At 45.7% G+C, this 14,154-nt stretch overlaps 1 protein-coding gene across 1 annotated transcript in view; it reads left to right on the top strand.

The window, feature by feature from the left end:
* Positions 1 to 2,098: 2,098 nt before the first annotated feature.
* UBE2R2 (ubiquitin conjugating enzyme E2 R2) overlaps positions 2,099 to 14,154 on the top strand; it is a 52,693-nt gene continuing 40,637 nt past the window's right edge. Inside the window, exon 1 of the mRNA XM_082783398.1 lies at positions 2,099 to 2,389. Within this exon, the coding sequence (XP_082639524.1) occupies positions 2,213 to 2,389 (177 nt within the window). The 5' untranslated portion in view covers positions 2,099 to 2,212. The remainder of the gene's footprint in view (positions 2,390 to 14,154) is intronic.

Here is a 14,154-nt window from a genome sequence, read left to right on the forward strand (position 1 = left end):
GAGGGAAGGGAGCAAGCTGTGCATGCCACAGGGACAATGGCAAATTTGTCCTGGTAACAGCTGGTGTACGGAGCAAGCATGCTGCCTCCTCCCAGGGCCACGGTCTGGGAAGTGAGACATGGCTCCCAGTGCCAGGAGGGGACTTCAGAGTCGACCTGCAGCACAGGCTGCCCCAGATCACCACCAGATCCGTGACAGCTATCCCACACATTCAAGAAAGTCCATGGGTCTGGAAAAGGTGGACTACAGGTCTAATGGTTACCCCTAGGGCTGTCCTCAGGGTGGGAAAGCAGCGAGTGGTGGTGGAGGAAAGGCAGAGGGGGTGAAGCTACACAGGGGTGGAGGGGTGGTCAGGCACACCTTCTCTAGGCTGTTTGTCCAAGGAGCTTTGGCCACCACAAGGTGAAGAAACTCTGCCATGTGCAGAATGATGGATTAGCAGAAATGGGTTAAGGACCGAGTCCTGGACAGAGTAACATCCTGCAGCACAGAGTCCCACAGTCCAGAGAAGTTAACTATTCCCCGTTATCAGTTCCCACTTTCTGGACAGTCCCTGTTGAGTGCCCTGTTGTTCTTGGTTCCTGTGACTGCTTTGATCTTTTTAATTAATCTCATCTCTAAAGTAAACATTCCTCAATCTCTCTCTGTATTGCAGCATCTCAAGGTCCTTTACCATTTAATCCCTAGACTCCACGTAATCCAATGCCACCCATTTACATCATTATATGATTTTTACATTCCTTCATCCACAGTTTTTATTTAACCACAAGTACACAAAGAACAGAAATAGCCTTCTAGTAACTCTGATGTTTTGGGGGACATTACAAGTAATTCAGAACTCATTATAGCATTTGACTATTAAAATTATCCTCGTTAGAACCACTTTAATTCCGTATCAGGTAATACACATCAACTTTTCCCTGTCGATGCCGTGTTACCTCCTCACTATTTCTCCTGTCTTGGCCAGAGAAAGACTTCCAGCTCACACGTGCGCCCGTGCCAGGCACGCTGCAAGCAGCTGAGTGGCCCCATATGCTGACAGGCAGGTGCGTGCATTAATGCTTCCAGAAGCAAGACCCAGACTCGTGCCATCTGCAGTGGTGCTGTGCTGCTTGTCCTCCTTCTGGATCATCGCTTTGTTCTCTGATTCCATAAAGGCTTGCTAAGGGATACGAGCTCGCAGGCACCGTCTGAGGTCTTCACCTTCGAGTTCACAGCACTGCGTGTGGAGCTGTGGTGTGCACCGCCGTGCCCCTGGGGGTGTCTTTGCTCCTGGGGAGGATGGGAGGAAGGAACCCAGCTACTTTCTGGCCGTGGCACCTCATGCACCTGTGGAGCTTTGTGTAAACAGCACTGATGTCTATGGGAGCATGGCTCTGATATCACCATTGGGTGTTTATGGATTGCTATGGGGTGCTGGGACAGACTTGGCCGCTTCCCAAAACAACCTCTGTGCACACCAGACTCTGTAGGAAAACACCTCTCCCCCCCCACCCCCACCCCCACCCCCACCCCGGCTCCTGCTCCTCCCTCCCCCTCCAGCAGCCACCACCGAGAACATGGCGGCCATGCTGGGAGGGGGGGGGAGCAGGGGCGAGAGGAGCGGGGGGGGGGGGGGGGGGGGGGGTGCTGTCCCTTTAAGAACGAGGGCGGGGGCGTGGCTAAAGGAGCGGGGCGGGGCTACGCGGGGAGCGGGCGTGAGCGCCGCGGGAAGGGGTGGCTATGAGGAGAGAGGGCGTGGCTACACAGGGGGTGGGCGTGGTTACACGGGGGAGCGGGCGTGGTTACACATTGACGGGCGTGGTTACACCGATGTGGGCGTGGTTACACGAGGGGTGTGGGCGTGGTTAGAGGGGAGCGCGGCGTGGCTGTAAGGGAGGAGTGGGCGTGGCCACGTGGGGGGTGGGCGTGGCCACGCAGGGCAGGGGGCGTGTCGCGGCGCGCTGAGGTCAGCGCCGAGCGGGCGCCGTCACAAAAGGAAGTGGCGGCGGCGGGGGCCGGCAGCGCGGGGCGGGGCGGGGGGCAGCGGGGAGGCAGCGGCGGGGCAGGAGCAGCGGGGGCAGGGGCAGGGGCGGCAGCAGCAGGAGGAGAAGGAGCAGCAGGAGCAGCAGGAGCAGGAGGCAGAGCAGCAGCAGCAGCAGCAGTAACAGCAGCAGCAGGAGGAAGAGGAGGAGGAGGAGGAGGAGGAGGAGGAGGCGGCGGGGGCCGCGCCATGGCCCAGCAGCAGATGAGCAGCTCGCAGAAGGCGCTGATGCTGGAGCTGAAGTCGCTGCAGGAGGAGCCGGTCGAGGGCTTCCGCATCACCCTGGTGGACGAGTCCGACCTCTACAACTGGGAGGTGGCGATCTTCGGGCCGCCCAACACCCTCTACGAGGGGGGGTACTTCAAGGTACGCCGCCCGACCGGACCCCGGCACCTCGGGCACCGCCGCCCCGGCCCCGGCCCCGGCCCTCCCCGTCCCTCCCCTCCCCTCCCCGGCCTCTTTGTCGCCGCCGGCGGGTCCCGGCCTCCCCCCGCCGGGCCGCGCCCCCCGGCGGTCACTTGGAGCCCTCCGAGCCCGGGGCCTCGCCCCCGGGGGGGGGGGGGGTTTGGGGCGAAGCCGCAGCTCCCGGCCTTGTTTTGCTTGATTTTCTGCTTTTTTTTTCCACCCCAATATTTTTAACCCACTCGCTGTGTTTTTACTTAAAGCCCCCCCCCACCACCACCACCACCACCATGGTCGCCGTAGGGGTGGGTTGGGGGTGCCGGGCTGTGTTGTTGTTGTCGGGGCTTGGTGTGGCTGCAGCGCTCTGCCTTGGGGTTTTGGGGTGGTTTTGTCCCCTCTGGTTGTCCGCCCTTCCCTCCCCAAACTTCAGAGGCCGGCCCTCGGAGGGCCACGGCAGCGCTCCGTGGGTGAAGGTAGATAACCGCTTTCAATTCCTCTCGACCTTCCTGTGAGCCCAAAAAAACTTTGGTGGTTGTCATTTCCCCTCTTGTAAATGCAGAAGGCGAGAAATCTGGCACCTCCTCGCCCGAGAGGAACAGGAGTTAAAGGAGGCCGGCACGTTTTCCTTAAAAGAAACAAAAGCCTTTGGTGAAGCGGAGGATGTGTTGTGCTGGGCATCTCTCTGCACTTTGTGGCCACTTGGGCTCTGGCAAAAGCATGTCACCTTCAGGTCCTATCTCCCAGGAGCTACCGATTTAGCAGTACCTTTGACATCTTCCCTGTCCTGCCAGCGAGCCCTCTGGCTTCTGTCAAACCAAACAAAAGCTCGGGGGATCTCTTTGCTTGGCTAACACGCATCTTCGGTGCCTCTTGGCCTCTCTGGACCAGGGTTTAAGCACTCTGTCCCACAAAACCAAAATAACCTGTAGCTTGGGGAATAATGGATTTGAGTCACGTTCAGTTCGGCCTCATTGTTTGGAAGGAAGGGAAGGTTTTGGCACGAGGCTTTCCTTTTGTAATGAGTTGGCTGGCTTACTCATGTAGGTGTGATATGTATATTCTTAGACTCACCTCCATTATTACTTTGTCAGGAAGTCCCTGCAGTCCTGGATTGGTAACTGGGCCATTTCTACATCGGAATGGACTGGCCACCTCTTCCTGCACTTGGATTAGTCATCATTTTTTTCAGAGACATCACGAAGGCGTCAAAATAGTTTAGGAGTCGCCTGGTCCATGCGTTTGTAATTGTTCTTGGAAAGAAAGCTGAAGCAGCCAGTGAAATGTCTTGAGGATGTGCCTCTAGCACGTGCAGATCTTGGCATGAGTGCTGGTGTTTATCTTACCCCAGAACTGTGACTGCGATGGCTCTTCTGCTGTTTGGTGTCCCTGATCTGTATGTAGGGCCCTTCCTCTAAATTATTCTCCTATTTGAGAGTAGGAGGTCTCATGATGCCTCCATCCCCTCTGCAGCAGAGAATTCCCTTCAGGCAGTGTGACCAGAGCCTGTCCTATGGAGTTCCTGATGTCTTCTCTATGAGGAACCATGCCTGGTTGTTTTGTTTTGGTAACATCCTAAATTCTCAGTTCCTCAAAAAGCAGTCTTTAGACCCATATTTTCTCCCAAGAGAGAAGGACTCCTGTTGTCCTGATTGTGAAGTTCCTGACTTTTCTTGGTATTGAGCCTTTAAGGTAAACCTTAGGATATGTTAGGCTTGGCTTAGTGAACATTTTAGAGATAAGACTGGTAAGACTGAAACTTTGTTTGGTAGGGTTAACTTCATGACATACTCATATATTTGAGGTGAATGCTACTTCAAATCAGTATCTGATCTATCTTTAAGGCTTCTTGGCTTGATAAATTAAATATCTTACTTTATCCTGTTCTACATTTTTAGTTTTCTAAGATTAGGTAAGTAGAATTTGAAATAATAGTAAAAATAAAAACTTACATTGTGTAATTGTGTAGAATTCCATGGCAGTGAGGGTTTGACAATTTTCTTCCACTTGCTTGAGGTGTAGTTCGAGGCCGGGGGCTGGAAGAAAAGTACAAAATATTTTGGTTAAGTGCAGATATTTTGAGGAACACCTGCATTTAAAGTGAGTTTAATAAAGGAAGTGTTAGCCATGCTTGATTGGGAATACAAATGCTTGATTCATGGTCATGAAGCTTTCAGAACTGGTAACATCAGCTTTTGGCACCTCATTTATTCTTGGAGAAATACGACTTTTCTCTATGGATTGTTGAACTAGCTGAATACACTGAAATGAGCGAAGTGCTCTCTCTGCACCTCTTTGAGAGGAGCTACTGCTGTTCAAAGCTGGTCTAACATTTCAGCCGACTCTGGTTTCAGTTGTCAATCCAGCAACTGTATCATTTGATAAATTTGAGGAGAAAACATGCCCTGCTTAGTGCTTTTAAAATACCAGTACCTTAGTGCAGGCCATAATAAAACCAGTGACTTCTGAAAACTTCAACAACCTATCTTTGCTAAGCTTATATCATCAACTACCCTATCCTGCTTAGTTCTGCTGCAGATCTTTGTAGTTCAGGACCTCTCGGCTGGAGGAGTAGGGTAGGAGCTTTTGGAAACGACTGTTTCAGATGGAGCTTGGCGTGGGACAGAGTAGTCCTGAACCTCTTGTCCCCATTATGCAGTTAGCTGAAGGTGCACATCTGCGGCAGAGGCTGTGTCATGAGTCCAGGCATGTCTACATGGCTATCTTCTCCTCATCACTCTCTGGCTTATTTAGTGACTTTCTGTGGCTACTGACTGGGAATAACATTTTGGGCAACCCTTTGCTTGAATTCCAGATTACCACCCTCGAGGAAGGAGTTAAGCTGTCTTGTGCACCGGTTACCTCTCGTTCCCTGCTGGGGAGACAACAGCATCACGTAGTTAGTGATGTTAAGTCCTGCAAAGAGGTCCCAGGATGAGAGCAAATATCTGTCCAGCAGTTCCTGTCAGCAAGGAGTTGCCTGTCAGTTGTCTGACCAAAGTTTCTGCCAGCATTCTGGCCTAAGTTGATTGTATTGGGCTACAGGTACTTGATTGCAATAGGTGAACTTAATTTTTGGTCCATGACTTATCCAGAACTTGCTTAAAGGAGAGAGGTGGGTAGACCTAGGGTATTTAAGGTATGATTTCCTCACAGCTGACTCAGCTGTTGAGTTTTTTTTGAATGACAAAGGGAAGACTTCTCAGAATAAAACATTTCCTGCCAGGTCATAGATGGAGTTGTTTCTTCAGCTGGGGAGAACGTGGTGTGATGGAACAGATCTCTGTATCAGGCTCTTGAGCTATGCACTAGATGTGAATTGCTCTTGAAATTATGAGAATATGTTCCTCTGGCTTTGCAGACAATAACTGTGTAGTGGAGGAGCAGATTGCACTGTAGTCTGCAGAACTGTGTGTAAACAGTTTGTTTGTGCCACCTCAAGTCACTTTTTTTCCACATTTGCTGCATTTAAGCAGTACAACAGAAATTATTAAGCTGCAGTCTGGTGGTGATAGGTGCTAGTTGTGATAGATATCAGTGGCTGAGGCTTCTGTATGGTGAAACTTTTGCCATATCAATTGCCAGTTGGTCTCTGGGTAATGTGTCCCTCAGTCTGCTTTGAAATCAATGTCATACTTTAATGCTTGAGCCTTCAAAGCCTGGGGACTGAAACTGCTGAGTGTTTTAGTAAAGTGATGCTCTCAGGACAGTAGCAGGACTATTAGGACATGCTTCCTGGTGGCTTACTTAAAGCTTTGTACGTTTGCTGCAGTTGTACCTGTGCAGCACAACTTCTGTCTTTTAGAAATGCAAGTTTTCTCATTTCATAGTTGAATAGTGTTCTGCTTAGGCCGTGAGCAAACCCCTCGGTGAATGTGCAGGTAACAAAGTTCCTGTTTGTAAAATTTCCTATTAATCACGTAGCACTGCCTAAAAGCACAGTTTGACCAAGTATGCTGTGTCGAGAGGCATGTTTAATGTAGAGCAAGAGTCAATATTAAAAGCTCCTTCAGAGGTGATTTGGGCTGGGTAGATGAAAATGAGTATACCTCACATGAAAGGAAACAAGCAAAATTAGCTGTATTGTTAGAGTTGCTGTTTGATAGTTCTTTTCTTAAGGCAAATTATTTCAGAAGGTATTTTTGCTACTTGAATGAGCAAGTCTTGACACATAAGCTGGTGTGGGGGGAAAGCAAGCATTATGCTCAGTTTTCTCAAGTAATTTGGGGGCTGAGGCATTGTTTTCCATGGTTTTTGTAAGTCTTTCACCATGTGCTGAGTTCTGTATTGTTGGATCTCAGCTTCTTCCAAGGGATTTGCTTGAATTCAAAGCAATTTGCAATATGTGGGAATAATTTTTTTCAGAGCAGGAGATCAATACAGAACTTTCTCTCACCTGTCTGATAGCAAGAATGAGTGCCATGTTTAAAAATTTGGTACTGTAGGCCAGTGCCCAGAAAGCTTGAAATTAAGCAAATAGAAATTTCTTGATCATTTAAATGTTCTACCAGTTACATAATTCTAACTTCACAAAAATATTACTTGATGCCAAGAAAAAAATGTGTGGTACTCTCTGCACAAAAGCTGACTTCTACAAGCCTCTGAATTGCAAGATCCTAGAGAATTTCTCGCCATGCACTTAATTTTCAATTTTTGTTGCCTTTAGGTATCATTGATGCTAATAAGCAGAGGTTTGCAACTAAGGGGCAAGGAACTGCTTACAAACAGAACGTGGAACTGCTGCTGCAGGTCTCAAGAGCTCCCATGTGGAGCTGGCGGTCCCCGAAGTGGAAGAACAGCTAAGCTATCTGCAAACAGGGAGGGAAGATGCTGCTCCTGATGCTGGTTCACTGACACTAAGCACAGTTATGATCTCTGGCTCAAAGGCCTAAGAAGTGCCTGACTGACTCTTGCTGTGCTGTTGCATGTAGATTTTTGGCAGGCTACACCTGTGGGCTGCACAGACCCCTCCAGACCACTTTCTTCAGGGCAGCTGCCTCTCCTCAGGAGGCAGCAGGCAAGGTAATGATGGCAGCCAGCTCCTAGTTCTTCCCCTAGGGCTTTTCTCAGCCAGGTGGGATTCTTGTGTATGCTCTGAAGGCAGATAATGATTTGCCAATCTCTTGCTACCTGAAAATACAGGCATACGTGCAATTAGGCACTGCTGTATGGCAAGAGGAAAAGCTGTGGCACAGCCCACCTCTGCCATTAGACTGAAAATGGAAAGCTTTCCACTTGGAAAGATTGAGTACTGTTGGCTTGCAATTTTTTTCCATTGTTTGGCTCTATTTCCATGAGTTTGCACAGAGTGATCCTCAGACAAGGTAAAATACAACATGATCTTTTTCTTGGGTAGCAGTTCAAAGAACTGTGCCTCTGAAAAGTTCTCGCCAGTCTGTTCAAGGGAGTAATTAAAAGCATATAGGTACTTTTAGGTTTGGTTAATATTCTGGGAATTAGTGGAAGTTCTTGATTTTATAGTGTTAAGTGTAGTCTTAATTTTTTGTTCAGCTGTTAAACCCTTAAGTTCTCCAGTATGCAGTGACACTGTGTGATGGGTGTTTGAGTGTGAGACAACTTCTGTAACTCTCCAAAGCTCAAGCATGTTCTTACCTTGCTGTTTCTAAGTCACGCTTACGCTGCCCACTATCTTACAGGGAGATAGATTCACACGGATTATCTCCTTTTTAGTAGCATTTTAAACCTACTGCATGATGCTCATTTCCTATCTGGAAAGTAGGAAATGCCAGAAAAAACTGTTTGTTGAACCCTAACTCAGGCGTTTTTGACATGCAGTTTGGCTCTGTGGTTTTTGGCTGTCCTCAGGTATTCATGATAATGAATGGTGTGGACTAAATGGTGGAGGCTTGCTGATGAACTTGAATGCGACTGACTTGCATATGGAAGTATAACCAAGTTACAGATGGACGGTGTTGTGGATGGACAAGAGGCTTTATTATGTATAATTTGGGCTATGTGTGATCAGATGTACATGCACAGACATATGAGTATTCACAAAATTAGCTTGCTGCTTCCACAGTTCTAGTACTTCGTTTTTGTCCAGCAATATCAGTCAGAGGAATTGCTGTTAATCTCACTAAGCTTTAGCAGTAGCTGCTTACTGAGAATGTCCAGTCCAACCAGACCAGTTCAGTGGTCCTAACAGTGACCTTGTGTGCCTTCCCCTGAAGCAGCAGTAGCAGCAATAACGAGCCTGACTTTCTAAAATAATTGAAATGCATTTGGATTTGACCAAAATGGAGGAAAATGGTAAAGCTACTGAATTAGGTTATGAGTAGGATACTTTGGGATCTCTGCTTGAGTTGTAATGTAACCAGGACTTTCTGAAACTTACTTTTTTTTTTTTTTTTTTTTAAGTTGAGGATATCACATGGGGGAACAAGGGGATCATGCAGGGGCTATTGTAAGTGAATCATGCTTTCAGATATCATTGTGATTAACAAAGAGAGCTGGCAGGCAGGCTGCCTTACTCCTTAAGGTGTTAGTACTGAAAGCATGACGTGATATTCCCACTGGTCTATTTTGTTCTCATACAGGTCATTTAGAGCTTCAAGTGAAGGGCTCTTACTGCAGAGATGCAACTTTGAAATCATAGCAGTGGAGAGATGTTAGCGATACCATGTGACTTATCCTAGCTAAGATACATATCCTGGTTAAAGAATTTAAAATGTGCATTTTCATGGTAACTGTAGCAAAATTTTTGGAAAGGTTAAGTTGAAAAACTTTTTGCCAGCAGGGTATTGGAATAGTGGAAAGACCGGTGTTTAACTGGCTGTTGGGTCAATTCTTTTGTGATAGATGCTCACTATGCAAAGATTCTTGGTTTTAAATTATTCTTATATTCTTCTACAACTGGAGGCCTTTCGCCATCAGAACTGGCAGAGGCTGAAGTGAGATTCTCTTTTGCAGCACACTCTTTGGCCTTGTCAAAACAGAGCTGTGCAGTGGCATAGCTGCCGCTCGTAGCATGTTCAGAGTGGGTGCATTTGTTCTTGTGTCAAGTCCGCTGACCTATGCTTCTAATTCACGGATGTAAACTACACTGTTGCTTATCTTGGCTAGAATAACCATCTCTAAAAGCACACACCTTTTATTAAAAGAAAAAGCTTCTCGGAGTGTATTGAAGGAAACTGAATTTCATCCTGGTGCTCCTGATTATTTCTCTTGCAGAATAGTAACCATACCCCCACTTAGTAGCTGAATGCCTTTTGGTAGTGCACTAAGCAGGATAACTTGAGAGGTTAACATCTCTTCTGGACCTTTGAGGTGTCTTGTAGCTATTATCTAAATCCCTTCTAATTTTTCATTCATGCAGTAACAAAATGCCCAAATGTTTCAGATGCGTGGTGCTTCTTAGTTAAGTTAGGAAGTCTTGTCTGTTCTTTGTGATATTGCCACTTTTGTTGGATCTGCCTTTTTATGGCTTTCTGGCAGTAATGCATATTGCGGCCATAAGTTATTCAAAATGCTAAGCGAAAAAGGCATTGAGGCTCAACTCTTCTTGAAAGCTTACGTGTTAAAATTCTGTGAATGACAGTAACATTTCTTCTCCTGTATAATTCTGTAAGTGTCAAGTAGCTGTTTCTTGAGTCAACCCCAGTCATGTTTAAACAATCCTCTATAGAGGACCTGTTGTCACTTCCCTTATGAAAGACTAGTGAACTTCTAAATGGAATTAGGCATTTTATATTGCTGTATGAAGCATATAAAAATGAAAGCTTTGAGACCAACATATGGAATGATTTCCATTTTTCAATGACTGCCAGAAACCTGAAGGCTTATGTGCTTCAAAATTTGACTAATATGCTTTCTGTGAAGCTTAACTGATTTTTTTTTTTTCCTGCTGGGAGCAGTCTTCCATTTCTATGGAAGAAGCTTGTCTGTCTTTGGCCTGAATTATGGTGATAGTGGCACTACTAGGGGAAGCTGGATAGGTAAGATAGACTTCAGACCAAACATCTGGCTTTTACACTGTGAAATGGGCTGGATTCTTTTTCAAAATTCATTAATAAAGTTTGTTTTGATCCTCAGAGGATTATGGGTAAGCTTGTCAGGAGCTAAACACCAGCCTATTCGGGGTCATTGCAGAAAGTCACTCTGGAGCTCCATTTCGAGTGTCAGTAACAGCACAGTTTGCGTCTTGGACCTGTATACCTATGGCTATTCTCCAGCTGGAAAGAGGTTGTAGTTGTATTGGCTACTACTGATGAGAGATGAGATCAATAGGTTGCTGGTCTTGGCCACTTTCTCCTGGATGTTATGGAATAAGTCTGGCTTCTAGTGCTGTTAGAGGTAATATTCGGATTTCACTGATTTGAAGCAGACTGCTTAATGTTCAGCTTGTTCAAACTGAACTTTTCCTCCAAGTTGTAAGATTATCCGATGCCTACTAAGTATGTAGATGTTCAGTTCATTTCTGTGTTGTGAGCAATATGCTTCTGCTGGGGCTTTTCAACTGGGGACCATATTTGGCCTTCAAGGAATAAATCAGTAGCATGCTGGCAGTCAGCAAAGCTGTGCTGCTTAATAGGAACATCCATGGAGAGGCTGCAGCTAAGCAGGCTGGTGCAGGCATGTTGCTGAGCGGTGAGGCAGGCCAGGTTGGGCTCAGGGCTGTTTGTAACCATCCCAGAGCATGGCATTGCCTGTTCTCAGGCCTGACAGGGATGCAATGAAACATCACATAAGGATTTTCTCAACAGTTTTTGGTATATGCTTGAAGTCTTCCTTGCTGTCCAGGTAGGAAACGCTGTGTTAATATGTCAGATCTGCTCAATGGCAGAGGCATCTGGGTGTGCTTGGCTACAAAAGACTTATCGCTATGATGCTGTCAGGCTGATTTTTATCTGTCTTGGGGTATTTGGGGATCCAGGCCTATCCCAAGTGTCTCCCTCCTCCTTCGTCTCATTCCCTGTACTGGGCTGGCTAAACTTCGGGGCATGACTGAGAGCTGACATAAGGCCACCACGTGTGACCTGATTAGAGCTCCTGGTGTCCTAGCCTTGTTCTGTTTCATCTTTCCCTCTGCAGCTATCAGCTTTAAGAACGTGGATGACTTTCACCTATTTCCAAGAGAGCAGTGAAGTATTTTTGACCTGCCTACTCTAATCAAGACTTCAAAGGTGGCTAATTTCTGCTATTAAAACAAAAACAAGTTTGCTGGTGATGTTAGGGGGAACCTGTGTGCAATACTTCAGTAAGTCTAGCAGAGTTCTGAGTGGAGGTTGGTGGACAGGGCAAAACTCTTCAGGTGTTAGAATTTGCATCGATTATATCTCAGACTCCTGCATGCACAGGTTTATTTGTGATCTAGCTGTATTGTTCAGCAGGAATTATAGGTGGGAGTATTGATAAGTTTTAGAGTTTTTCTTCCTTTCCTTTACTTGAGTATAAATCAATGCCTTCTGTACTCTAGAAAGAGCAATAGTTAACTGTTTCTTTCTTGGATCAAACTCGGAGTAGATAGCATTTCTGTCTATTTTTGTAATTTTAACTTACCTCTCCATACAAATATATACATATATATTTGTTTATATATATATATATATATACATATATATATATAAATATATACATATATATATAAGAATATTCTATGGCAGAAGAGCATAGATGTGGCACTGAGAAGAAGAATCCTTATGATTGGAAAGGACTTCAGTTATGTTAAACTACTTGGTTGCAATACCTTACTTGTGCAGCTGTGGTAATGCAGTCAAACTGAGGACGAGAAAATTTAGGCGGAGCCTAAAGCCTACTGTTAATCCATGGTTAGATCATAATTTGCTATATTAATGATGACTAGATGCCAACTTGAAATAAAAAAGTTGTGGGAGATGAGCTGCTTCCTTTTGGGAAGGCTTTGTGTCTGTTACTAGATGCTCCTATGGCCATCCAAGCATTGTCTTCTGCTAGGTAGCAGTCAGCAGGCCTTCTTCAGTACCTGTCGTGTGGAGCCTTTTTTTAGTACAGCTATTAAATACTGCTGTATCACACTTAACTCTGAATGTGAATGGCAACAATCTGGTGTCGGACTGGGTGAAAGAGATGCACAGTCCAGAATTCATCCTCTGTTAGGCCTTTTGTGTGGGTGAAGCGTGGCACTTGTCGAGAACAGTCTGTGGGTACTGCACAAACAGGATGAAAGAGACGATACAATGCTTAGTTTAGATCTGTTGAGGACTGTAAGGAGTGCTCTTCTGAAGGCTGTGGGGCTAGGACTGGAAGAGTTATTTAGAAGTGTTGGGGTTCTGTGTAGCTTTGTAAGGTAGGGCCAAAGTGTTCCTTGACAACAGTAAGAGGCAGTATAATTTAGTGAATAGAATATGGACCAAGTCTCTTATCTGTAATGGGTTTGTATGCATGATCCTGGGTAAATTAGCATTTTTATATAAAATGGTTATATCTTATAATAGCATAGTTGACTAAATCTGTAGGTAGAAAGCGTTTTGCTTTTTATAAATAGCACATGGGAAAGCTTTCTTCCAAAACAAATTCAACTTGTATGTTTACAAGTACAGTATTTAAATTTGGAATAGCTGAAGAAATTGTCAAGTAAATAGCTTTCAGGCTACTTAAGCACAAAAGCAAAGGGATTTTTGGAATAAGAACTTATTCCTGGTTTAAAAAAAGAATTAAAAAAAAAAAAAAACTGAGCAGTTTTCTGAAGCGCCCCAGCACAGATCCTGATGTACTGACAAGTCACACTCCTCTGCACAGACTTTGTCCATGAGGCAGCTGTAGCAATTCTCTAAGAGCAAAAATAAAGCTGGGGTTGTGTAACTTAACCTGGGGGAGGAGGGGGACATTCCTGGTGTTGAAGAGAAAGCCGTCAAGGCCTGGGCATGTAGGCTTGCTGGGGGAGACTTATGCTATGCAGGCTTCACAAATAATTCTCAGAAACAGTGTATCGGGAGATAATCTGGGTAAACTTCTGAATGTTGGAGGAGACACAGCTATTCCTTGGCTGCCTCGTCGCTTCAAATGTCAGAGGGATCTGCACTGATTTCAGAGCTACCCAGCTTTTTCATTTCCCACCTCTGGGATTTCTGTCTTGTACTGTCTTAATTGTTCCAGCTCCTGTGCTCTTCTACTACAACCACCCCAGGTCTTCTCTCCTGTGCTTTGAAGATTAGGTTCAAAATAAAGCCTCTCAGCATAGTGAAACCGGCACGCAGGATTTGTGTCAAGTGTGGAAGTGTGAAGCAGCTCACGGCTCTGTAGCACGGCCAGGGGAGCAGCTTGGTGCTTTGCTTTGTGGACCTGGTGTGTTTGCAGAGCAAGATTTGGTTCTAGTAAGTTAAGACAAGGTTTAAAGTGTATTATTGACATGCCTCTGAGTTCTGTTATGCTTGTCACCCAAAGTGCAATTACCCAGGCTATGCCACAACACTGAGCTTAAAACACATGGGCAGAAAGCCAAATTCTACACTTAGTAAGCACTTTAAATAGAAAACTACAGCACAACTGACCTGCAGGTACCTTTCCTTTTATAAAGAAAGCTGGTGTTTCTAACTGCTAAAGGCTTCTTCACTTTAATTTTGAATGTATTGATAAGTGCTGTCTTATTACATGTATTCACCAAAATAATGTTTGACTGTAGCTTAATGTGATTGCAGTGGAGCTTGAGGTTCGGGCAGAGTATAAAGTACTTTCCTGTTCTAATTTTGTTAATTTTATATTAATAGGTGAAAGGAAAAGCGTGGTGCTTTCTC

Source organism: Aythya marila (assembly GCF_965140915.1).
Source record: "Aythya marila genome assembly, chromosome: Z".
Classification (NCBI taxonomy): domain Eukaryota; kingdom Metazoa; phylum Chordata; class Aves; order Anseriformes; family Anatidae; genus Aythya; species Aythya marila.